The sequence below is a fragment of the Orbicella faveolata genome, unplaced genomic scaffold (assembly GCF_042242905.1).
Source record: "Orbicella faveolata isolate gen_17 unplaced genomic scaffold, um_ofav_v1 contig_48, whole genome shotgun sequence".
In the NCBI taxonomy this organism is placed as follows: Eukaryota; Metazoa; Cnidaria; class Anthozoa; order Scleractinia; family Merulinidae; genus Orbicella; species Orbicella faveolata.
In genome coordinates, this window is record NW_028301578.1 from 3,583,138 (window position 1) to 3,610,620 (window position 27,483).

The 27,483-nt window shown below is 41.2% G+C and overlaps 1 protein-coding gene, 1 long non-coding RNA gene and 1 pseudogene across 4 annotated transcripts; 2 read left to right on the forward strand and 1 right to left on the reverse strand.

Moving 5' to 3' along the window:
• Nucleotides 1-977: 977 nt before the first annotated feature.
• On the forward strand, nucleotides 978-5,104 carry LOC149096021 (uncharacterized; annotated as a pseudogene).
• A 2,145-nt stretch (nucleotides 5,105-7,249) lies between these two features.
• LOC149096022 (uncharacterized) lies at nucleotides 7,250-13,278 on the reverse strand. Of its 3 annotated transcripts, none has more exons than XR_016204533.1 (3): nucleotides 13,199-13,278; nucleotides 11,080-11,375; nucleotides 7,250-7,468 (listed from the first exon to the last, which is right to left on the reverse strand). It is a non-coding gene; the product is annotated as an uncharacterized LOC149096022 (long non-coding RNA). The 3 variants fall into 3 exon arrangements; XR_016204534.1 differs by having other exon boundaries at nucleotides 11,080-12,909; nucleotides 13,199-13,262; XR_016204535.1 differs by lacking the exon at nucleotides 13,199-13,278 and having other exon boundaries at nucleotides 11,089-13,005.
• A 51-nt stretch (nucleotides 13,279-13,329) lies between these two features.
• Nucleotides 13,330-27,175, forward strand: LOC110058450 (uncharacterized). Its single transcript, XM_089281475.1, has 15 exons — nucleotides 13,330-13,362; nucleotides 15,295-15,471; nucleotides 15,952-16,003; nucleotides 16,315-16,367; nucleotides 16,489-16,569; nucleotides 17,654-17,744; nucleotides 18,368-19,601; nucleotides 19,983-20,458; nucleotides 20,610-20,648; nucleotides 21,699-21,734; nucleotides 22,140-22,160; nucleotides 22,428-22,490; nucleotides 22,685-22,732; nucleotides 24,052-24,111; nucleotides 25,120-27,175. Exons 1-15 carry the CDS (start codon nucleotides 13,330-13,332, stop codon nucleotides 25,344-25,346), a joined length of 2,691 nt encoding a protein of 896 aa, XP_089137601.1. The 3' UTR covers nucleotides 25,347-27,175.
• Nucleotides 27,176-27,483: the final 308 nt, after the last annotated feature.

Sequence of the window (27,483 nt, forward strand, 5' to 3'; positions counted from 1 at the left end):
GACGGGTTTACAAGGCGGTTACGGTTTTTGAAAAGATGTTCTTTTGATTTTGAATAGCTCGCTGTAATCCTTTATATCAGGTCTGGAATTTGAAGGCGGTTACGGTTTTTGAAAAGATGTTCTTTTGATTTTGAATAGCTCGCTGTAATCCTTTATATCAGGTCTGGAATTCGAAGGCGGTTACCGTTTTTGAAATGAAGTTCTTTTGATTTTGAATAGCTCGCTGACGGACTTGGAAACGTTCTACCAGTATAACACAAGTAACACTGGACGGATTTAGGATAAGCAAAGCTATAGCGTTCGTCCGATCGTATTTTATAAACCTTAAAGTTACAATGGAACCGTTACTCCTAAATTTAAGTTTAGCGTGCGATGCAAATAATTTGTCCCATTGGCCGCGGGGATGACGAAATTTGCATACGAGTTGAAAACTTAACGCAAGAATATGACAATGGACTATTATCTTACACGTTGAATGATTAGACTCTGTTAGCTTAACTGAATAGGCTATTATCTTTTAAGGCGAATTGAACGGACGCTAAAAGACTAATAAAGGCATTTGTTTTCATGCGAGTTGTGGAATTGTTATTTATGCATTTACAGGAAAATTAAATTAACAAACTAAGTAAACTTTTCGGGTGGTCTGCGTGTGTGAATGTAATTATGATAAATCAATAACGTCATATGTTACTTGATTGGTGGTTGAAAATATGATGTCGTTTTTGTGCAATATGATTGGATGTTGGAAATGTGCCGACATTTCCTGTAATATGATTAGTTAACGACCCCAATAAAGTTGGGACTCGCTAGATAGAAATCATTTGCAGATGGTGGACTGTTGACTAAACTTTTGTTTCTCTGGATAAGATTTTCGCCCCATGTCCAGCCACTTTGAGGATATAAGCGATGAAGAATCGTTGGAGGCCATTATTGTTATTGAGAATGGACCAGAAATCAGTTATTTTCAACAGGTAAATTAAATATGTTGTAACAAAAATACATTTCGTGTACTTAATGTGTGATGAACCGGGTTATTTATTTTATTTTATATTTTCTCCAAGATTCTTGACGACTCTATCGATGATACGATTTTGTCAAATGTCGCCGAGGCTACAGAACGTCAACTCACTAATCAAGAACAAATGGGGGGAAGTCTTGCTACCACAGAACCTGGACGCTTCGAATTTGTACTCAACCCGTACGTAGATAGTCACAGCAAAAAAATGGGCGTTAGAGAGCGTCACTACACCTCCAACATTCGTCAGGTGGGACAATTTATACCTCAACAAAACTTGGCAGCAGCAATTGCTGATGGATTACATAGAACAATCCAAAATTTGATTCTCCGAGACAGGATACCAGCCGCTGATCGTGTCAATTTAGCCAGCAATCGCTTAGTCAACAGCTATGCTTATCGAGGGTTACCGGCGGGGGAATGGTTAAATGGTAGCGATCGTGTCGACAGTCTGCTGCAGCAAATGTCACAGGTGTTAAACTCAAACGAGAACTTTGAAATGAATGATTCGTTTCAATTATCTTTTACACACGTTCGTACATCTCCTCGCGGTAGCGGTCAGAAACGAAAATTGAAACCTGGACATTCTAATCCAGAAACTTTCAAACGTTTGAAAGGTTCTGTCATCAGTATCGATAACAAAGATGAGCTATGCTGCGCCCGCACCATTGTGACAGCTAAAGCTAGAGTGGATGATCACCCTAAATGGAACAGCTTCAGAAGAGGTTACTCTATCCAGAGAGATGAAGCAATCAAGCTGCATATAGAAGCTAATGTAGAAATGGGAAAATGCGGTTACGAGGAACTCACTAGATTTGCATTGACGCCGTCCTTGAACAATTATCAGCTCTTACTTGTGGACGCTACCCGAGGTTATAGCGTGACTTCTTTTGGAAAGCCTCAGGAAAAACAATTGGTACTGTTGTATGATAATGAACACTACAATGTGATCACTGCGTTACCTGGGTTCTTTGGTAACAGTTATTTCTGCGCAAGGTGTCTCAAACCCTACAATACCGAAGGTCAACACGCCTGTGAAAACAACCCTGATCATTGTTCTTCCTGCTTACAAACGGGATGTGAGGACTTTACAGAGGCCAGGTGTCGTAATCAACCACCAGCTACACCCTGCGGATCCTGTAAGCGGATGTTTTATGGTGATGTTTGTTTTCAAAATCATCTGACGAAATCCTACAAGGGAAAAACCGCTGACTCCAAAAACATCAGTGTTTGCAGTCAACGCCGCAAATGTCGTAGCTGTAAAAAGTTGTTGGAAGCAACAAGAACATGAATGCGGTTACATAGACTGTCCCTCTTGCCACGAGTACATAGAGGCCGCAAGCCACCGATGCTTTATTCAGATACCTAAAACACCGGAAGAGCTAACCGAAGAGAAAAAAGAAAAAAAGAAAAAACGCAAGCGACGAACCGAAGCCGAAGCAGAGGATAACAGTAATGATGATGATGATGATGATGATGATGATGATGATGATGATGAAAAGCCTCCCATTCTCGTTTTCTTCGATATTGAGGCGATGTAAGACACTGGCAAACACATCCCTACTCTTTTAATAGCGGAAACTGAGGATGATGATTGTCCAATCCACTTCAAAGGTGAAGATTGCATTCGCGATTTCCTGGAATTGGCTGGATACGTTAACTGAAGAAGACACGCGCAAGGTAACTGTTTTGACCCATAACTTTTCTGGCTACGACTCCTATTTCGTCGTGGAGGAATATCATCGCCAACACAGGGTCCTCAATCAAATCAGAAATGGAGCTAAACTTCTCCGATTAACCTTTGGCAATATTAACTTTATTGACTCTCTGTCATTTTTTCAAATGCCGCTTTCTGCATTTCCAAAGACATTCGGATTGACAGAGTTAAAGAAGGGCTATTTTCCTCACCTGTTTAACACGCCTGAAAATCAAGACTACGTGGGACCAATTCCCGAGAAAGAATTTTACATGCCTGAATCAATGTCTGTCAACGGCCGTAAAGACTTCGAGAAATGGCATGATAAAGAAAGAGCTGAGAATGTAGTGTTCGATTTCCAGAAAGAATTGCTGGAATATTGCGAGTCGGACGTGAAATTACTGAAGGAGGGATGCCTTACTTTCAAACGGCTTTTTGAAAAAGAGACAAAGTTTGACCCCTTCAGTCATATTACTATAGCTTCGGCATGCAATCGAGACCTGCGACAAAACCGAATGGAAGCCAATACAATTGCTTCCGAGCCTCTCCACGGTTGGCGACTAAAAACAAATCAGTCGAAAGTTGCCATGGAATATCTACTGTGGCAACAAAGTCAGATCAGTGGGAGAATTCAACATGTTGGAAATGATGGGGAATACCGTATCCCCAACAGTCGCTACACCGTGGACGGCTACGATGCAACTACGAACACCGTCTACGAATTTCAAGGTTGCTTTTGGCATGGCTGTCGTAAATGCTATCCCAACAGATCCGAAACACACCTTAGATTAGAGCACCGCTGCACTGCCGACGTGTATCTCTGCACCCAGGAAAAACTACAATTCTTGCGTGACAAACGTTACAACGTCATCGAAATGTGGGAGTGTGATTGGCGGAAAATGAAAGAAGAAAGGCGGGACGTCAGGAACTTTGTAGCCAGCCTCGATTTGGTGGAGCCACTAAATCCCCGTGATGCCTTCTGCGGCGGACGAACAAACGCTGTCAAACTCTATCATCTGGCTGACATCGCCTCAGGAGAGAAGATTCATTACTATGATTTTACATCTCTCTATCCGGTCATTAATAAGAATGCTGAGTATCCTGTCGGCCACCCTGAAATTATATTTCAGCCGGAAGACACAGACATCCAAAATTACTTCGGGATTGCCAAGGTCACAATCTTACCTCCAGAAAAACTGTTTCATCCAGTACTTCCGCTGCGTGAAAATGGTAAACTAACATTCCCGCTATGTAGAGCCTGTGTACAAGAAGAGATGGAAAAACCAATGCTACAACGGTCCTGGGTTTGCAGTCACAGCGACAGTGAAAGACAAATTACAGGTACATGGTGTACCCCCGAACTGAACAAAGCCGTTGAGAAGGGCTACAAAATAACTTACATTCACGAAGTGTGGTATTTTTCTGAAACGAGGAAAGGTCTCTTTAAAGACTATGTGAATACATGGTTAAAGATTAAAGAGGAGGCAAGCGGCTGGCCAGCTCATGTAGACGATGATCCCGTCAAACAGCAAGAACATCTGAGATCCTACAAAGCGAAAGAGGGCATCGAACTCAACCGCAACAACATTGAAAAGAATCCCGGCAAACGTAGCCTTGCAAAAATGATGTTAAATTCCATGTGGGGGAAGTTTGGCCAGCGCACCAACAAAACTCAAATCAAAGAGTTCGGAGATCCTATGAGGTTCAGTGCATTCCATGAAAGTGATGCAAATGACATTTGCTACGTGAGTGTATTGTCTGAAGACATCGTTGAAATTCACTATAAACTGAAATCGAATGACGAACCTGTCTCACCAAACCTCAACATTTTCATCGCTTGTTTCACGACATGTTGGGCGCGACTTCGTTTGTATGCAGCTCTGGACATGCTACAAGAACGAGTACAGTACACAGACACCGACAGCGTTATTTTTTCCAGTTTACCTCATGAAAACAATCCTCCTCTTGACGACTTTCTCGGTGATTTCAAGGACGAGTTGGGAGAAGACGACTTCATCACTGAATTTGCGTCCGCGGGACCGAAAAATTATGGTTACCTCACGAAGAAAGAAAAAGAAGAATGCAAAGTGAGGGGAATCTCTTTAAACACTGAAGGTAGCAAGCAGTTAAATTATCAAGTGTTGCGGCAAAATGTTTTAGACGAAATTCAACGCCCTCTCGAGAAAACGCGACAAACTGATATTTACAAGCCTTATCACATCGTCCGAAACTCCAAAGAGTACTCACTGACCACAATCTCTCATACGAAAAAGTACCAGCTTGTGTACGAAAAACGAGTGATAGATCCCTACACCTTCAAAACATATCCCTATGGCTATGAAAGAATAACAAATGAGGACGTGGACATGATTGAACTGTTGTGCCATTTGTAAACACTTTTGTAAATAGTTTCATTCATAAGGTGAGCGCAATCCACTAGGGAGTTGCACAAGGCTCTGTCCTGCAATTTTAGGGAAACATTTGATATTAAAGTTAATGGTTAACTTTAAAATTGCGTGATTACTTTGTTTATCTTAGAAACCAGGCTTTTTACTCGGTCAACACGGAAACGAGATTATTGACGTCAAAGGGGGCGGGGCTTCTGATTACTATGGATACGTCAAACTCGAGAAAACAATAGAACTCCTTTCCATAACAATACTTTTTCATTTGCATCACACTACCTGTCAAATTCGTACTGGACTAGCCCATACCACTACTATTATGCCGTAGATATAGACATATCCACGAGCAAAAACTGACACCAACAAATGGTATATTTCAGTATTAGCGGAATCCTTAGTTTAACCATGCATCTAAATTATTCAATTTGGGCAAATATATTGTTCGGCCGTTCTCAACGGTCCCCGTAGTGTTAACATGCCAATTTCGATATATTAAAATTCTAACTTATACAAAAATTGATGGCGACGGAGAGTTTGTTTTTTCCTTCCTGAACAACCCGAAGCTACAAAACCTTTGTATTCATCTCTATACTATACGACAGAACGATTTTTAAGTGAACACCTGTTTAAACCAAGCTTTACACAGAGAAACGCACACATCCTCGATATTAGCTGATATTCTCCGCCCGCGCCTCAAAGGGATTGCGGTGAGAACATTTCACATTAACGAATATATCTTGAGCAGATAGAAGCTTTTACACAACCCACCGGCTAAATATCCTGCTCTAACAGATTAAGATCAAGATAACAGACAATAATATATTTGTTTTCTGACCTCGCGCGTCTGGCGGCCTATGCACACTGTTTTGATTCGAGTGTAATATGAACCCATCACTCGAATGATCAGTGAATAATGAAACGTTTGCTATTGAAAACTGATTCAAGACATGCTGAAAACAATTTCCTGTATCACTTTGATACCACACATCATGAGGCGCCAGACATTCATTTCGCGGCAAATCAAAATAACGTACCCAGCAACGAAAAGTTCTTTTAAAGGAGCTACGTCACGGTTTCTCATCTTGAGAAGTTTACCCTAAATATTTTCATGTTGGTCGTTTGCAATCCGTGTTCATCTTCTCTATCATGACCACATCCTTGTTTCTTTATGGTAAATTATTATCTCTTTGGTGTTTTTCTATCTTAGTGAACTACAATTTTCTGTTTTCCTTCAGCTTAAAGATAATTTTGTAAGTGGTCAAAATAACGCAAAATGCCGGTAAATTATTATCTCTTTGGTGTTTTAGTAAACTACAATTTTCTGTTTTCCTTCACGTTAAAGATAATTTTGTAAGTGGTCAAAATAACACAAAATGCCGAGACTGAGCCCCTTAAGTTTCTGGAAATCCCATGCAAAATACTAACGGCAGAGGTTGGATTTTGTATGTCATTCCAAGTGACCGATCTCTTAGAACTTATCATACTTAGAATGTAGCTGCACTGTAGCCAACGAAAAACAGCTCTCCATCGTCAACTTTAGCTAAGCGAGGTCATAAGTGTAAAAAGAAAGAAAAAAAGAAAATAAATCTCTATACAGTAAGTACCTCAGCTTAGTGGTTGTAGATCAGAATTCTGGGTTCTAATAAAGCAGAAAACGAGTTGTTGTCACTCCAGGTCGTTCATTGTAATTTTAGTTACCTCTAATAAGCCCGACCTGTCATGACTGTCGGATCATATGCAGGTGGCCATGATAAGAGTATTAAGTGGCAGTCCCGCTAAAAGCGGTCCACTCGACTTCGGGACCAAAAATAATTTTCCTTCATTTTTTGTCAGTGAAAAGGGTTTGACACACACACACACACACGAATACTATCCTTAGGTGTTTTATGGGGACCACGCCCTGAAACCGACGTTACAGGGACCACCTAAAATACGTATGCTACTGGGTCACTCTTGGGTCTGCTTGTACACTACACACTAACCATTCAAATTTTACTGTGATATCGAGGACAACACCATTCCTAAAATTTGGTGACATACACACACTGGTTTACGAGGACCCGAAAAACCAACCTCTTTGGTTGGTTCTACACAGACGTTGCAGAGACAGACCGGTCATACAGCACATTCCGATTAGAAAAACCAAAGTGTTGCTTTATTTTGTCAAATAAACTACAGGATTTGTTGCAAGAGCCTAATAGCTGACTGTACAAACTATCCCGGTACTACATTACGAGGACCGGACCTTCAATTTACGTGTAATTCTAAATTATGCATGTCTTCTTCTTCAACCGTCACTCTAGCCAGGACCTGTTCACAGCCTCTTTAATGTCTTCCCAAAAAGCGCAGGAACTGTGGTAGAGCAAAGAGAATAAGTGACGCTGATGACGTTGTCACAACGCAAGAGCTTCATTTCTTGGCCACTTATACTGTGGTGGTTTTAATAGGAACTCAAATAAAAGTTAATTGTTAACAATGTCTATGGTAATTAAATTATCATTTTCAGCAAAGGTGCGGCGAAAAAGGCGCCAAAAGCCACAACAATGTGGCAGCCCCACCAAGACACCTCTGCATAGCTCGCGAACTGAAAAACCGAGTTATAGTAGAGAAAGTAGAATAATATGGACGGATCAGTAACAGCCCGTGCCTGACGTACGTCACCGTCGAGTTTTGACAATAGATGGTTTTCACTGTCACGCAACGAAAAAATAAATCGAACACTATTCAGTGGATAAAGTCGAGAAATTTTAATATTATAGGAGACAGGTAAAGGAGAAACTTCTCCAATTTTTGGGTCTCAGCGTTTTCCCAAACTTCAGATATTCGTCGAAATGTTTTGCGCAAATTTACAGAGCCCAGTATGGAGCCGCCATGTTGGTGGAGCTCTGTGCTCCACCAACATGGCGACCGGAAAATAGTGCAAACATCTGGAACTTACTTTGGCTATCTAGGTGACTGATTATCTGAACTGAACCAACAAACATTTACACAAGCACTTTTCCTAACACTTTAATTCCTAAAAAGGCTAAAATTCACTAGATAAGTGTATATTTCTCCACAAACGCGATCGGAATGGTATGTCACGCACCGACATAACTCTGAACTTCAAACGGCACTGGTTTTTAAACCAAGCACACTATTGAGCTGAAAAGTTGTAAACAGATTTAAGTTTAGATCCCCTTATGCCTTGTGAGGATAAAAATTTTCGTGGCTCTTTAGTTTTGGATTTTGGAATTTGATGACGTCACGTGAAAACGATCTATACCGTAAAATGACAGAACATATGGCAGCCCATCAGTGTCTGACCCACGTTGCTGTCACGCAATCACGCACAACAGAAAAAGTAATGTGACGACGGAAACCGCAGCAGCCCATGTCTGACCTCAGTTTCCGACATCGCGTGTAAACAAAAAATGCAAATAAAATAATTTACGACAGAAAAATGTAGCAGCCCTTGTCTCACCTACAAGGTCGTCAACAATAACTACAGTCTTGATCATAGTACTAAATAATGCGTCAGAAATAGTAGCAGCCCACGTCTGACCTACATTTCTGAGACTGAAGAAAAATAGAAAAACGTATAAAAGTGTTTCGATGGTGCGTGACCTATTGACATGTTTAACTTAATTAGCTTGGAGGCGTTCAGAGCGGATATATATTTTGAAAGCATCAGATTTCCAGCGGCCAAGAGCGCGGATTTGCGCATCTGAGAAACCCTTATCAGCCGCGAGCGAAGCAGCGCTAATTCGAAAGCTGTGGCCTTTGTATCGACTGGTATCAAGGCCACAAAATTGTACACACCGGGAAAGTTCGGTGTTAAATTGATAGACCGTAATAGGTGCAAGGTATTGCGCTTAAATGCGGTAATGATGATCTTAATCATTTGTGGTTGGCCATTGTTAACCAAAAATTTCAAATCATTAAATTGTAATACGGAATCGGCACGATCCCCACTCTTAGCCGCCAGTTCACCAACACGAGAGAAGCCGTAAAAAGCTAACAGGAACGTGGCTGAGTAGAGACAACGTTGAAAAGCCGAAGAAGTGGTGTGTTGGAGAGATTTAATAAGCTCGTGCAATACCGGTCGAGTAATAGGTAAACGAAGGCCAGCCAAACGCTGGCGGCTGACAGCCGTTAACAACTTATGAATCAAAAAAGACTTAGTTGGGCGATATAGAGCGGAGCCTAATAAATCTCTCAAATGAGTGACCAACTCTCCGGTAGAAGGTTCGCTGGCACTGGTGTTCATAATTCGTCTGCCTGTGGCGCTATTTACTTGAAGCTCTCGACCTGAAAGCGAGAGATGTAATCGGCTTGGCTGTTCCGCAGGCCGGGAATGTGCCGAGCACGAAATAAAACATTATAGCGTAGACAACTAAGAACCAAGTAATCATCACGTAGCAGAACCATGACTAACTTATGCTTAGAGGTCTGCTGATTTATAATATCTACTAGGGCAGCATTATCTGTGAAAAATAGCACGCAGCGATTGGTCATACTAGACCCCCATATGTGGGCAGCTAAAATAATGGGAAAAAGCTCGAGGAAAGTAATGTTGAAACTGTGCCATGCATCCGGAGAGGCGCCGCCAAACCAATGCTTACCAAATACCGCGCCATAACCTTTAGATGCCGCGGCATCTGTATATAATTCAAGTGTAGAGGAAGTTTCCCAGCGGTCCGACGGAATAAATGCCCTTCCATTAAAATTATCTAGAAATGTTAACCACATACGGATGTCATGTTTAGATTCTAATTCTCTGTGTAAACGGATGTGGTGATAAGGGCTTGTTAGACCGCTGGTAAGGTAAATTAAGCGGCGTAAAAAAGCGCCGCCTGGGATGACAACAGAACAGAAGTTTAACAGGCCAATTAGAGACTGCAGTTCGCGCACAGCGACGGAGCGTTTCTTGTGAAAGTGATGTGGTAAGGTACGACATTTGGTAAGCTTGTCTGACGGAAACCTGGCCTCCTGCCGCACAGGATCGAGCTCTACATCAGCAAACTATAAAGTGGTATTCGGTTCCACTGTTTTGTCCTAGGCCATTGGGACTCCAAGAAAGTTGCACATATCGAGAAGCTTATGAAGGTCTTCACCGCATTTAACTCTACTTGGCGCAATAAACAAAAAGTCGTCTAAAATATGCAAAACGGCAGAGACATGTAAGTGTTGCATGGCGAGCCACTCTAAAGAAGAACTGAACTTTTCGAAAATCGCGCAGCTAGACCCTAGTCCCATAGCGAGACAACGATCAAAATAATATACATTTGCCCATTTGATACCGAGTAACGAGTGCTCCAACGGGTGAACAGGAATTATGCGAAATGCGGACTTAATATCCGTTTTAGCCAAAAAGGAACCCGCACCTAATTTCTTTAAAATATGAATGGCATCACTAATAGTAGCATAATGGACTGATGAACATTCGTCAGGAATGGAATCATTTACAGACGAACCTTTTGGGTATGATGAATGGTAAATTAATCTAAATTCATTAAGAGCCTTGAAAGGTCCCACAACCCTACCAGCTTCGATTTCCTTCATTAATTTTGCGGAAACAATTTCCGGATTCTACAGGGCACTTTGCAAATTAGGAGATTCAAAAGAAGATAATTCGCCGATGTAAGAAATTCGAAAACCGTTCCGAAAACCGTCAACTAATAGTGTTTTTAGGGCTGGGCTATAACCTGCCAATAAATTCTCAAACCGCTCCGTTTTTACGGGCGTGACTGGCTGGCTGTCCAACACTTGGATTAGTAAGTTGTGATCCGGATTTTCCGACTTTGGGGCGCTGGTGGGTTGAGGAGACCTGACATTGACTTGCCGGATGTTTTGCATTGCATTTATGTATTCGTGAGCCCAAATTTTTGAGCTAACTCTAGCACCTAAATCTACGCCAATGCTGGTAAAAAGCTGGCTGGGTTCATCCCCAACACTCAAGGGAGAAAATGGTGGATCCGCACCTTGCGTACCTGTGGGTTGAGTGAGGTTTGAAATCTCCTCGTTCACCAGATGGTCAACCTGACCACGTGCTGTGGTAGTGCTGGCGGGGACACTCGCTTGATGCTGCGTGGCCATAGCGTCCTTCACGGCCGCGGAGACAGCAGCGGCAATTGTGCTGGTGAGCGCCTGGAGATTTAACTGGACCATCCCTGGGACTGCAGTAGACTGGGTATCTTGTACTATTGCAGCTTGCGCGGCCTCTTCCAGGGCCAGCAGTACACTTCTTAGGCGGCATGATTAAGCGAGAAGAAATGAACTATATAATAACGGATGTTAGGTGACAGCTTTAACCGCATTCAAGGTAAAATGAGCTTAAGAAAATTACATGGACGGAAAGACAACCTCAGAGGTGCCGGATTAAAGTGACCGCCAAATAGTTGCGGTATGTGAAAAAGGATTAAAAAAGACTGTTATCAGACCGAGACAACGCCTTTGCTGTAAATTGCGATAAGTGAGATAAATAACAGTCATAAAAGCCCAGGTGGCCAAATGATAAGCCAACGGAAACAGCAATGAAAAGGTATGCGACAAATGAAAACCGCAAAAATAGTTGAATCACGAGGCAACAAGACACGGCTTGGTGTAAAATGTACACTGTACATATATCAAAAGAAATGGCTTGAATTAGTGTCAAACAGCATAGTTCGGCCTAATGATCGACAATTGAACAAATGCTCAATGACTTTAAAACGGCCCCTCTGAGGCTCCGAAAAAACTTATATTGCCCCTGCCTATTGAGGTGGACACCATCACGAGCGAGAAATCTCTGGGATGCATTCCAAAAGCCTCTATGGCCCGGGTCGCATATGAGTCCTGATTAATTCCCTACTTTGTCTTTAGTGCAAAAAATTTTGCAACCGCAACCGGAAATCTAAAAATTTATCAAGAATAGTCAAGGTCGCATTACATGTGGCATCTGTCACCTAAAGATCAGTATTTGCCGCATCACTTTCCCGCGAACCAGTGCACTTTTAATGTAAACATGAATCGAAATCAAGCCATCTGTATCGCTTTAGTAATATTTCTGCTTCAGAGTATCAGCATTCAACAGCAACAAATGGTTGCATTTTTCATCTTGTACATGAGATGGAGAAATTTTAGTTATCAGGCAATGCTAAATATCGCTATGATACGGCGACAGAATCGGCGATTACGCCGACAACGCATAGCGCCCTATGCATGGAGCATTCCCCGCCCAGCCGAATCCTGGTTTGAGATATAACGACCTATAACGACCCCTACTGTGCCACAAGAATACTTTCGGCAGCGGTTACGAGTCTACAAGAACACTTTTGATCTCATCCGTAATACTCTCAACGTGAGGATTGTAAGAGAAAATTCTAAATTCCGACATTGTTTACCACCCGAGAAAGTTTTTTTTTTTTATCGACGTGAACGACAAGTAATGACATTTCGGGTCGCGGTTTCCTTTGTTTAAGCGAAATTTTGAAAAATCTACCAGCTCCACCCATACTCTACGGCGTCTTCTGATCTTTTCAGAAATTTGAAAATTTCTGCTATCACGCATATGAACATGTCGTGTGTTGACAGATTTTGACCCTTATGTAAACAAAACCTCACAGAAATTTCTCATGTGCGACCCGGGCCTATGTCCCCAGAAAAAGACGCAAGGGAGGGCTTCGAGAACGTTTTAACATATTTGTTAAACGCGCGGACACGCGCGTTGAATACAGGATCGGACCCCAGAAGGGTTTGGCAGACACAAATAAGCTTAACGTTGTACGTGTCGTGCAGAATGGTAACAAGCTCCTCGACAGAAGAACCCACAACTAAAGGATCAAGACGAGAAAGATCATTGGTTCCCAGCTGTAAAATAACTATGTCTGGAGCGAATGAAGCGACCACGGGGAGGTCGTATTGCAACGTCTTAGCCATAGTTCTCCCCCCCCCCCCCCCCCCCCCAACACCACGCCATTTAAATGTGGCAACATTATTCAACAAGGTTAGGTTAGGGTTTGCGGCAACGAAGTTGTCTAAACGTCTAATGAATGAATGCCCCAGAATAAAAATTAGAGGGAGACCCATTCTAATGTAATACAAAATATCTCTTCAACTTGCCTGAAAAAATGTTATCCCCAAGAGATATATTCGCAGTGATGGTGAAAGCAAGAGAGAATGATTGAGAATGCGACCAGTCTTTTATACTGGTAGATAGATAACACCATGACTCTTTAACATGATTGGCTGTTATGTCACATGACAGACCACCATCGGATCGACAGGTATGTGCCTTGAATACAATAGGTCAATTTATCGACATAAATAACATCATGCCTGGGGGTACGTCAACAGGTTTGACTGAGCTTTTGTCAAAGCTGCAAACAATAAAAATGCCCACAAAAGGAAGTTAATCCAGTGACATTGTCTACCAAAAATTAAACACAAAGTTTGATAGGAGTTGTAAGGAGTGTGAAGCATCTCCATCCATTACTGGCGAGCAGCGACAGCCAATTAGTTTCGGAAGCAAATTTGTTTCCGTGATTCCGCGATTTATCTTTCCATCTTCTGCGTGGAGACGAGAGTAAACGCGGAAAGATCAGCTCAGGACAGAATTGCTTGGAAGAACATTGTGGAGGCCTCGTGAGCCACACAGGCATTAAGAGGATATTAGATTTCTGTCATACTTGTTTACCGGTCCCGCGAAAAAAAAATCCAAGCAACTATTCATATTGACGCAAGTGCCTTCTTAAGATATAAAGGCCAACTATTAAGCATGTGTTTTACTTTAATTCTCAGTATTTTGTTAAGGAACGAGAAACCCAGTAAATAGACAATTGTGTTGGATAAATCTGGCCACCCTTGTGGCATGTTTAATGAAATCAATGAAATGTGTAATAGGTGTTACTAAAATTCACAACATAGCGCTAATACTACTGAAACAGATTCTGCTATTGAATAAAATTGGGGCGACAAAAATGCGCCAATATGATAATAAAACAACTGAATAAGAAACAGTAATCCGTTGGTCGGTAAAAAGGGGAAAGAGGCGGGGAAGAAAGAAATATAGCTTAAAAACCGTGCTTAAATCGGAACCTGAAACCGCCTTCTAACCTCATTGGTTATATTTAATGATACCCACTATACCTGGTACTATGCAACCCCAGCAGATTATCAAGCGGGCAGCATGCCTCGACATAAAGGACATTATATTTGTCTTTGTTATATGGCTCTGTCTCACAAGGACTGGGAACTACCGAGTTCGCGAATTTGATTGGCTGAAATCGATGTGGAAAGCGGTCTAGATTTTCCCATCTAAAGTTGCGAACTACAATAGCAAGTCATTGACTGTTTTCATCTAACAATACATATTTATGGAAGTGCCAAAAAGCCTGATGAAAAAAAAAAGTAAAGAGGACGAGCAAACTTTAGCAGAATTAAATTCAGCTCATCGCTGTTCGCAAGCAAAATGACAGTTAGTACAAACCAGTTACATTAAAACGAATTAAATTATTCTTATTTGTGCCATATAATAAAAATCTTATTAGCCGAGCTCAGTCGGTCTGGATGGGAGAATCTTGACCTCGGTCGTGTGTACAGACCTCACTAGCACTGCGTTCGGTCTGTACTCACGACCTCGGTCAAGATTCTCCCATACAGACCTCCTGCTCGATTAATAAGAGCTTAATAATGTCTGCTCTTATATCGACGCGAGTGCCCTTTTAAGATATAAAGTATATTTTAAAAATACCGTGGTAATTGTAGTCAGGCAAGATAAAAATACTAAAATGTTTGTTGTCAATGATTAAAAAAGGGTTGATTTTAACGTTTCGGTTAAAGTACTGCAACCTTCTTCAGCATAAAAAATTATGCGTTAAAAACGGCGTCAAGATGTAAACGAGACCTTTAAAATGAACGAGAGTCCCACTAGAGATTGGCTAAAATTCTGGTCACGCATCGAATGTCACACTTCTAGAAGCAATATTCGCGTCCACTAGCGCTGCGAACAGCGGTACACTATCTGTATATCATCGAGATCAAATTCGTGACTGTTTTGTCAGTTTTGTACACAATGTTGCGCCAACAAAGAGTTCTTATTACCCGTAATGACGGCTCTTTTGTGCTCTTTTGTTCTTGTTTTCAAAGCGCGCAAGGCTTGTCCAATGTACCTCTACGTTCTTCAGTTATCCCAATTTTGTTCTCTTGTTTGTTCTCAGAACAGAACAAAGCACATCCGAAGTTGCAAGCAAGATGTTGACTATTGTCTCATTGATGAGGATGACCGACCCGTCGACACTGATGACGACTCAATGTCATCATATGATCCCAGTGACGATGAAGAGAATGACGATGACGATGACGATGACTATGACGAAGAAGAAGAAGATGAAAATGTGAGTTCTGCTTTTTATTCAACAATATACTCGAGGAGGTTAGCAGGGTTGGTGTTTGTTTGTTAATCACGATTCAAGATTTTGACAAGTCAATCAGCAACGCAAAATAGAGTTCGAGTTGAGCAAAAGGAAAATAAGATTAGTTTGAGTTAGCGGGGAGTTTGAGGCAAGTTCAAGTCAACCGAGTTCGAGTCAGCCCATAGTAAATGACTATAAATCGGGTAAAAACGAGGGGAAATTGGATTTTATTCGAGTTCGCGGGGAGTTCGAGTTGTAAAATCATAAGCGTAGTAATAATTTTCTTGGTTGAATCTGGTCAATTATGAGTCGTTTCGTATTTTCCTATTTTAACTCCCGTTGAAGAATTCATGGGTGGAGAATCCCTGTTAGCGTCCGGACAAAAACTCTCTTCAGTAATAGCGAACCTTGAGAAGCCATCAAAGTTTTTAAAACAGTTGTACTTTTGTTTGTATACAACAGGAAGAAAAGAATCAGTCCAGTGAACTAGCCCCGAGACAAGCAGTGACTAAAGGTTCGCTTCTACTTCTCTCCACATTGATTATGTCTTCTACTTCTCGAGAAAACGGCATTACTTAGCTCAACTCAAACATGTTAAGGCATGGCTTGCAGCCTAACAGTTTGCATAAAATCTGAAAATAGTCACAACTTTTCAGCGATCTTAATACGAAAACACTTTCAAACTTGGTAACAATATAAAATATAACTTATTTTGGGTTTTCATTGTTAACTAGTTGAGTCACGTGACCTGTTATCGGCGGCATATCAGGCTCGTTTGGTCTTGTCATGGCCAAAATAATTAAGTAGTACTATTCATTGTTTCAGCAGCAAAAGGACAGTCCCAAACGGAGAATAATGATTTTGACCTCGATGAAAGTGTAAGTTTGAAAAAGACCGGGGAAGAATTCATGCGTTTCATGCTTTTTGCAACCTGTGAGAAGTTTTCTATTTGTGTTCTCGTTTTGATGTACATTCTTGCGTATTCTCATTTCCTTTTAGACGCGAACAAAATGTGGTACTGCTGATGACTGCCTTTCGTCAGTGTATGTCGGTGGCGATAAAGTTCACTCCGCTAAAACTGTAAGTCTTGTTTCCTCAGCTCGGATTGGAAAAAAGTTCAAGAACGTAAGCGATCAGTACAATGTTGTAAGTCTTGGCAACTTACAGCAGGGAGGACAATACCTTAATTTTAGACCTTCTCATGTCCAGCTCTTTTCCTCTCAATAGAATACTGCTATCCAAAGTCGAATAAGATAAATCAAAGTATCAAAGTACAAAATAGTTTTGTTTTACGTGTTTAATACTGAGCTTAACGCTGACAGTTTAGCCTCCCAAAATATACATCTTTAACAGTTGACAACAATTTACAAGCGTGGCCGAGGAGTTGAACTCAGGGCTACCGAGAAACAAATCCAGGTGGTGACCAGAGCGGGACTCGAACCCGGGACCGCTGCCTCCTGTTAAATCACAACCTCAGATCGTGTTGTCTAACCTTGTGTTGTCTGAAGCAAGCAAACGAATTCTATCAGGAGTAACAAAAATTTCAAGCTACGCCCACAAAACAGGATCTTGGTACCTCAGAACAAAGAAGCGAAAACGAATAAGTGGAGTGCGCTCCACAGACTGCGTGTTTCTTGTTTCTTGCGGACCGATCAGGCAAGGGACAATCAAAACCTAACTTTAAGCGTTGCTGTATTTTTTTTTTCACATAAATTATTTTCATTTAACTGTAACGGTATCGAGTCACCTTTAAGACACTTTTCTGAGACTAAAAATAACTAAAAACGTTCAGAAGTATTGACCTCAGGGTCGAAAACGTGGTAGCAATAATCCGGGGGATTTTTTAAGCTAGTTTCCAGTTCTTATTCAAATGACTCTTTTCTGTTGACTTGTTACCTTGTGCCTCTGTTTCAAAACGAGTTCTCGCGCAAATCAAATTCATATGAAAATGAGTTTGATTTATAAGAAAATAAACCTGTTGGGAGAACACATTTTCGCATGAAATGTGGATTCGCAAGAGACTCGTTTTGACATAGAGGCAAACGCGAAACATAAGTAGTGCAAAACATTTTTACTCAATAAAGATTAATATTTCGGTTAACTGTTAACGTCTAACGCGGCTCCTCCCGGACGCAGTTGTCAACAAATTGCCTTTTCTTTAAAGGTTGATCATGAGGTGCAAGCGGTACAGGCTGGGAGTTCGAGTGTATCAGACACATTAAGAAAACCTGCTGCTGTCGGTGTGACTAAGAAAGGTACGCTTGTATATAGACAGCAATGTATATGTTTCTTTTCTGCGAGCTGTTTTGGGGGAGAGGGCTAATAGAGGATTAGCGGTAATTTTAATGGCTCTTTCTTGTGATAGGCTCCAATTTTAATTAACCTAAATGATTTTAAAATTCGACTCCAGTCTCCATTTGAACTTCGGAACGGGCACTAGTACCCGCTAACTTGAACTCGGTTAACTCGAACTCACCTTTAAATCCAGTTTCTTTTGGATTTAACACCCTAGCTCTAATTTTCCAGTCATTTATTATTGGTCTTGAAGTATAATATCATTCAGAATAAGTCATATCAGGAGCCCATCACTTGGAACGTGCCCTTATTTCTGTCACGACGTTTTCACAGACCGATCTATTTTTAGCTTGAATTTAACGCGAACCTCAGCGACCAAACACAAGCACGAACTTAATTTTTAATTGACGTTGTGATCATCATTTCACCATTTCTTTTCGCGGGAAAAGAAGCCTAAAAATAGACTGGTCTGTAAAAATGTCGTGACATAGGCTTAGTAAGGGAGTTGCACGCTCCTAGTGATGGGCTCCTGATCATATAGAATGTTGCTGGTTCATAATTCACACAAATTCTTTATTTGTAGCAATGCCATCCAAGATAACGATCAAAGACTCCGACGCTAAAAGTCATATGTGCATGTTTTGCGGAGAAAAACAGTCAAAGCTCTCCAGACACTTGATGAGAAAACACAAAGACGAGAAGATTGTGGCAGAGGCGATGGCGCTCAAGGATAGGTCAAGGGCGTTCGAGAGAATACGTCTTAGGGGAGACTATCATCACAACTGCAACGTTTTAGCCCTCGGCGAGGGAGAGTTGATCGTTGTAAGAAACCCCGCAGGAAAACACCCGTCCAATGCCTCGTCATTTTTGCCCTGTCCAGATTGCCTTGGCTTCTTCAAAGCCGACGAGCTTTGGCGTCACTGCAAGCGCTGCGTACACAAAACATCAGAGACTAAGAAATGGAAGAAGGTGCAGCGTGAAGCCAAGCTTCTGCTACCGGCTGGTTCGATCTCAACGGCAGATGACGGCAAGGAGCTATATTCGAGTGTACTTTCTGTCATGAAAAACGACAACATCTCCTTCGTGGCGAAGCACGATAAGGTAATTTTGCAGTTCGGAGCTTCAATCTTGGAAAAGGTGGGGAGGAAAAACGCCAACTACGTTTCCCAAAGGATGCGTCAGCTGGCCCGGCTTCTGATGACACTGCGGGCGAGGAGCCATGAGGAAGAAGCAGCGCTTCAGAACTACATTGACACCGCAAAGTTTGATGAGCTGATAGAGGCGGTCAAAGAGTTGTGTGGATTCGACCAGGAATCACGACTGAATGTAGGGATTCCTTCTCTAGCCCTTAAGCTAGGGCACAGTATTAAGCGCTGTGCCCAAGTCGTTAAGTGTTCTGCCCTGCGGAGCAAAGACGAGATTGTGATCAAGCAAGCCAAGCGTTTTATTGACCTTTTCGAAAGCGAGTGGACCGCCAAAGTTAGCTCGCGGTCCCTCGCTTCGTTAGGGTCAAAAAAACAAAATAAAGTTGATTATCTACCCCTGGCAGAGGATCTTACCAGACTTAAAGATCATCTCGATTCCAAGATGGAGTCTTTATCATCCGCATTGACAGCAGAAGGCTCTGCCGTGAACGTTGAACAGTGGGCCAATCTAGCCAAGGCAACCTTGACCCGTGTTATACTATTCAACAAGAGGAGATCCGGAGAGACCGCGACGCTTCAAGTTAACCAATTCGTAAATCGCCCCAATTGGAGCGGTTGCAACAGCGATATGAAGAAGGCTTTGTCGCCTCTAGAAAGGCGACTTTGTGAAAGGTAACAAAAGTTAGATCATAACCGAAATAAGCAGAATAAATGAACACAAGAAAGTTCCGTGTTCCCATCATTTACTGAATGAATACCGAAAAAAGTAACCTGTGCAAAATTCAGTCAAGATATGTAAGAAAATAAAATAAGGTCAAATAAAGGATGCTAATTGATCTTTTAATTCTTTGATATTTAGAGAGAGAATAAACAATTATATGAGAAACCTAAGTTCCAGTTTTGTTCCACACATGCGGAGATCGTTAATGTTTACAATGAATTTTTGTACAGTGAAATTCCGATTTCTCGAACCAAAATTCATTTCGCTTCGGTATGCTTCACTGTTATTTTACTCCTATATTTCACATTGTCTACTGAACGTTAAATCTTCAGGTTAGATCTTATTGAAATCACCGGTAAGAGGAATAGAAAGGTGCCAATCCTTTTGACTCCAGGGACGAAGTCAGCGATTGAGGTGTTGATAAAAACACGGCCGGACAGCATTCCGAAAGAAAACACCTTTGTTTTTGCAAGGGCTACCAAAGGGTCTGTGGACCATCTGAGAGGCTGGGACTGCGTGACGAGCAATGTCAGAGAAATTGAAGGATCTCTCCGTCAGCCAAAGTCGATCACCAGCACCAAACTGCGCAAATATATAGCCACTGTATCACAGACAGCAGCGTTGAGTGAAGTTGATATCGATTGGCTAGCGCGCCATCTTGGCCACGATGTGCGCGTGCATCGTGACTTCTATCGCCTCCATCATTCCACAACGGAACTAGCGAAAGTCAGCAAACTGCTCCTTGCTGTAGATTCAGGGAACCTGGAAAGAATAGTCGGAAAGAACCTGGGGGATATGTCAGTGGAAGGTACTTAAACACAAAGTTTATTCATTGTTAACGTTATCTGGACATAAATCTAGCAAAAATAGCTGAAAAAAAACACGTGGACTCAAGAATTCTTAAATTTCGCAGATTTGATTCAACAAGATGTTAACGAATTGAATATTCTTATTAACAGATATCCCGGACATTAATGACACCGGCAATGAGTCAGAAGGTGGGTCAGATACGGCATGTATTTTGCATATCACCAGCGTCATTGCAACGATATAAAGTGCGATAGTAACTACAGTATTCTCGTTTTCAGTACCAAGAATCGAGACCGATTTTGTGAGCATGCGCAGAATCCGTCTGTCATGCGCAATTCTTGGAGCTGACTAGGAGAATCGTAATGGAGAGTAACAAGTCGTGTTTTTGTAATAACGAATCAGTACTATGCGCCTTACGAGACGTAAGGCAACAGATTGTAGGGTGAGACAATAATTTCTCAGAATATTTTTTTGTAGTTAGAAAGAGTATTATTATTTGTCATTAATTATTATTGCCATACAACGATGAACAATCTATTTCTGGACAACTTTTTTTATAAAGTTTAAACTGTGCATGAGAATTGTCCTGCTCACTGTGGATATGAAAGGTAGTAGGATAAAATATTTTCCAAAGTTCCAATCCACCGTAAACATCTGCAATCTTTTTCCTCGAATCATTAGGTCCGTTACTACATGTTACCGCTAAACAAGTTTTTAAAACTAAAGTATTTTCGGAGTAGCCACTTCATTCGAGCTGGAAGAAATCGTTATTTTCTAAAAGTTAGATACTTCATGCCCGTTTTGACACCTTGTCCGCAAAGTGATCCAGGGTTGGTGTATGCTAAATGCAAGACTTTTTCTTTGTGAGCCCGGGACATTTTGACTCCTTCAATTGCGAGACCAAGACTAAATACATAGCTCGAGACGTTCAGATTCTAAGATGCTCAGACGTCATTTATAAAAAGAGCAAAGAAAATATTACTTCGAGACTGCGGGTTACTAACGTCGACAAAGTGGCGCCTCCAGGGAAGAAAACGAATACTGTATGTCGTAATTTTCTAGGTTTTTTTTTCGAGGAATATTTTCTTTAATGTCACAGTTTCCTTGAAATTATACTCAGAACATAATGGTCATAATCTATGCCTGGTTTTAGAGCCCTTTCATTCCCCCCCGAATTGAAATGGACGGGGATCACCGTTATGACACTTTTCAAGGTTTTCTTAATTCCTTCATTTTAGAGTCCTCCTCGGCAGAAGACGACGATGCCAATCAAAGTAAGTGTTTGGACACGTGGACCAGGCATTCGAGAACTCAGCGGTTTGAAAGAAAGAAAACCTTTATATGAGCCCCTTTCATCATTTTAAGTTGTTTTATTTAAGATCATATCCGTTTATCTTCGGTTAACCCTTAAACTGAGGCAACTTATATCCGCCCACCTACCGCCGCTATTTCACGGGTCGTTCCCTGTGTTACCCCTCCCCCCCCCCCCCCTCAACCCTCCCCACCCCAGGCATAAAAACATAACTAAGTTCCCTCCCTCTGCCTCAGAGGATGGCTATGTTGTAAAAATCTATGTTGGTTTTGATCTATAATATCAATTGTCGTTAATCTCATGCTAGTTCTGGAAAACATGGAAAACTGCAAAACTCACTTCAACTTCACTTCGTTTTTCTTTGCAGATTCTTTTTTAGATGATGATGGTGAGAAACTAATTAAATGAATGCAGGCTAGGAGCAATGTCCCGCTATTCTCTTTTCACGTTATAAATAAATAAAGACTATGTGTGCAGGTGTTTTTAAGGAGGAGCTAGCTATTCATTTGTTTAAATCTGATTGGATTAAATTCCCATCGTTGACTGCTGTATATGAACGGAAAGGGGCGTGCTAATTTGATTGAAAATTAAAACTTTGACTTCCTTTTTCGTTGTCAAATTTATTCAGAGCAAATACTGAAAATGTTCGTTTTAGGTCCTCTTAGTGGTGTGAAACGACAGAACGGTGCGAGAAGCTGTGCGCCAGAGACTAACAAAGGTACGGTGTACTAACCCTCAATTTCCTTTACACTAGTTGTGTAGAGTTAGAAATAGGAATTTGATCAGTTAAAACAGGTGACAGGTCCAAAAACCCTAATCATTTTAAGGCAAAAGTATAGATCATTTGTTATGAACAGAAAAAAATTAAACTTAGAACAGTTGCATTTACAATTTGACCATGTTTATTTTCAGGTCCTCAAAGAAAGAAAGTGCCAAAAACTGTGCCACAGAGTCCCAGAAGTGAGTTGATAAAAGCAGACAAGAGAGTATTCGATACATATACAAAACATTTACTAATTTAGCTAATTTTCTTGAGGTTGCGCTTCAATGATAAACTCAATAGTCATGTAGAGCCAAGAAAATTCAAATTTAAATCCTATCAAACCAACAGACTTACAAAACAAAACTCAATCTCCTGTCTTGAACAAATCACGGAAGACAACTATGCCGCAGAACCACATTAAAGAAGCTCAGTCACGATAATTTGAGTTATTTTGGCCACATACAAAATTACCTTTAAATTGAAGGGAACCTGAAAATAACAGTTTAGTAAGATAGAAAAACACCAAAGAGATAATGATAAACCATAAAGGAACAAGGATGGCTAAGGATGGAGAAGATTGACACGGATAACAAACGATGAATTTGAAAATTTGAGGCTAAACTTTTCAATATGCGCAAACCTTGACTGAGCTCCTTTGAGCGAATGATGAAATTTTTTACAAAAAAGGATACAGTCAAACTTCTATTAGGCAGTCACTTGTACTAACATACATACGTAGATAAACTTAATTGAAACTCAGAAATCGCTTCCCTTGATAACTGTAAAGTCGACTTCCATTTTAAGCGGTCCCACAGAACTGTCTCTATTGTTCTGTCCTGTATTAAACGTTCACTATACACAAGGGAACAATTCAAAGATATTAAATAAAATTAGAAATGACAAAAAAATAATGGTATTGAGTGCAGACAAAAATGATTTCATTCCAATGCAACATTGAAGGTACGTACGTCGTATTACTGAAGCGGTCAAGCTTTGGCCATTTCCCTACTGGTGCCACTTTAAAAATAGAACTTTGACTTTAATTTCTCATGCCAAGGTTTGAAAATCTGAAAAGTGAAATCGTTAGTTTTGTGCTTTCATTTGCAGACTGCGGAAGATGATAAATTCGGAGTTGTCCCAGGACAAATTTCCCCCGAGAAAACAATAGGCGCTAAGCGAGTGTGTAAAGCACTTCAATAAACAATAACATAAATAATCATGACTATATAAATAAAATTCTCGTATCTGATTAGTTACGAGCAACCCTGATTATTAGACAGTTGCGCTTGAATGGGTTCCTTTTCCAACTGAATCTCGGAAAGTAAATGCTGTCTTCTTCACTTTCGTATTTTGTTATAGTTACGATTAACTGGTAAAAGGACAAATCGCAGTGGCACGATTTCTTTTTCACTCAGTCCTGACGGTAACGATACGGTTAACATGGTCAGACGAGAAAAATGACTGCATGCTAATGTTACTCACACAGCACGGGCGCTTTTTCATTACTGTATTTCAGGTCCTCGCCATAGTTCAGATGGACAGAAAGCTTCTAAACATGTGCCGCCAAAAAGTAAAAGTAAGTTGATACCCGGCGAAGGAATCACGAGCGTTTTTCCCAGTGGTTTTTAGGCAAGACGTATGTGTAGTTGATCAACATTGTTGAAAATGCTGTTGTAACAATTGGCGTAACGATGTGAAACTTGCAAATATTCATTTATGTGTAACTATTGCATTATATGTTCGCCGGCAAAGAAAGAGGAAAAAACGATCAATTTGGGTAAAATCATGGAAGGCAACTAGAGACGAAGAGGGAGCAACTTCCCATGTGCGCTTTTTTTCTGCGGACTTTCAGGTTTCCTTAATGTTTCCGGCCATTGTGGTATGACGAAAAACACAGATACTAATTTCCCCTGAGGGGACCCCTGGTACACATTTTAGCAGTTGTCTAAAGAAAATCGCAGCAAAATCGCAGTGAAATTTGCATATTCAAAACACCTGCTCTCTTCTCCGCAGAGGCCTCTTTCGTGCTGTTTTGACCGTAAAGGCTTCTTGGCCGTAGGCTGGTAGTTCGGAGGCTGGGGAGAGGGAAAAACGGAAGCGCGCGGGGAATGCTGGGAAGGAGAAAGAGAGAAAAGAGGCTCCCGCCCTTTCCCTCTTCCCATCGTTTCCCGCGCGCCCTCCTAAACCTAATATTATTATTCAATTTCCCATATAAGGTGCCTCTTCGGAGGAGAAAGAAATCGTATTAAAATCGCGGGGATTTTACACGAGTGATTTTGCGTCACGATTAAGTCGCCGTAAAAATCGCATCCAAAATAAAAGTAAAATTCGCTCGTGTGAACGGGCCTTGAAACTGTATTTTCTTTCAGTCAGTTTTGTCAATTCCCAGGTTCTGTAAGCACCGTGACCCCGATGGACATGTTTTGAACCTTCGGCTGGCGTTTGTTCGGGCCCTGAAAAAAAATATGGTCCATTGTGTCTTCCCAAGATAATCTACAGAAGTTCTGTGCCTCACGCCACTATCAGTTCAGAAAACTTATTCGTTTTAAAAATATACTAATCAGTTATTTGCTTCCGTTTTCAGGACAGACAGCAGTGAAACAGCCATGGACAAACGAAGAAAAAAGAGCGGTCCTGAGCCACCTAGGGCGCTTCATAACGTCAGGTGTTGTGCCAGGAAAAGAGGCATGTGACGAATGTATCAAAAGAAGCCAAGGGGCCCTGAGCAGTCGCTCATGGACGGCAGTAAAGTTTTTTGTTAAGAACGAGGTTGACAGACGAAAACGGCTAGTCAACAAATCATCAGTTTAAAGCGACGCCCTACAGGCAAACAAACAAGCGTGCGAGAATTTGATTCTTTTAGGATAAAAAGGCACACAAACCAAGGTGAAGTTTTCATTGGCGAGTGAGCAAACAAAAGAGCTGACATAGCTGCTTTAGATTGATGATTTGTTAATATTCAGTCGTAATAATCCTATATATTTACGCGACTCCTCGCTTCATTAATTGATTGCATGGGCACTCAGTTAGGTCTGTTAGCTTTCTTATCTAACTAGGCTTTTCGGCGACGTTTGAATACACCGGATCCAAAACAAAAAAGAAAAACAAACAAACAAAAAAGGTTAAAACAAGCGGACTTCTTGAGGGTTCAGGTCTGCGGGCATGCTTTTTTGATTTTTTCTTCCCCGGAAATGTTGAAAATTGGACTGCCTGAAACGCCATCATTACTGCGCCTTTCAATAACATGCGGATTCTGAAATTCAAAGCTCAAGTCACAAATGCGTTTTTCGCTAACGTCAATCAAATGTTCGGCGGCTCCTCCCAGCTTGCTCCTGTGAAAACGATAGTTTTCAGCGTAGAATATAATCTTTAAATTCCTCGAGTGCGAGGGCTTTCCCTGCCCTTGAGAAAATTCACGGTTTTCAATTATTTCTTGACGCTTTATTAAACTTTGCGCCTGAAAAAGATCGCTCGGATTGAATTGCCATTTAAAATTTCAACTTTTTTAAAAGTCAAGAAACCGTAAATGTCCTTCGTTTAGACTTCTCAGGAATTTAGTTATCCATTTGCATCAAAATTTCCTAGACGACCTCCAGCCACTGCACACTAATGGCTGATAGTGTTCAATGGTTCAGCCAATCAGATTACAGTATTTGCAGTAGTATACTTGAAGAATTCTACTAATGGTTGATAGCATACGAGTAGCTCAGCCAATCAGATTGCAGAATTTACAGTAGTATACTAGTAGAATTCTACTAATTAGTCGTCACGCGCTATTTAAATATATTTTTAGCGGCTACATGCGACCCTATGCGCGTTGCCGTCTTGTTCTCCCGGGGACCACAGCGCTCGGAGAACTCCGGTCACCTGGTACGGAATTAATGATGGTGGGACACAAGTTACACAGTTGGACTTTCAAAACAAAGGAATCGAAAGGTCGGGCTGGAATGGTACGAGTTCCTTTGTTTTGGAAGTCCCACTGTGCAACTTGCGTCCCACCATAATTAATTCCGTACCATGTGCAAAGGGCCTATTTTATAATACCTGATTTTTTTCAACTAAGTTTATATTTCTCTACGATTACCTCGTCCGCATTTATGTAATCACACCTCTGATTTTACAAGCGATTCAACAATTATATTTTCTTTCGTTCCTGTCTTCAAATTAGGGTTGATTGTGCGTGTTACTAGGTCAGATGGTAGCCTTTATTAAGCGGGCCACTCTCTATTAAACGGAAGCGGTCACCACTTAGACTCCACAATTAGCTAATTTTATTGCATTTCACCTCTATTTAAACGGTAAATCTTTATGAAGCGCCCAGTTGACTATTTTCCCCTGGGCGACAACTTAATAGAGGTTCGACTTGTACTTGTTTTGTATGTTTTGTTAGCTATAGGCCTGTTATGTTAAGCTAAGCTGTTACATTGCTGTAGCGATAAGCGGATTTCTTTTCGATGACTCTCACAGATGTGAGGTGTGGTTTCCTCACCCTTTCATATACCTGAACTTGTGAAATCATTACCCTTTTATACACCTGCTGAGTGAAGCCTGGAAAAGCCTCCCTGTATAAGCCATTTTAGGGAGTACCCCTCGGCTGTTGACTATACAGTGGTATTAAATCGTTTTTGTCATGCGGTTTACACGCGAGCTTTGCTTTGCTTCTTCAGCATAAATAATCATGCGTTAAAAACGGCGTTAAGATGTAAATGAGGCCTTTAAAAATGAACGAGAGTCCCACTAGAGATTGGCTAAAATAATGCGCACCTCTGGAATCTGGATGTGCTCATTAATAGAATTCTGGTCACGCCTCCAGAAACAATCTTCGCCACCACCAGGACTGCGAACAGCGGTTCACTATCTGTACATCATCGAGATCAAATTCCGGATTGTTTTGTGCACAACGTTGTGCCAACAAAGAGTTCTTATCACTGAAGAACGTAGAGGTACA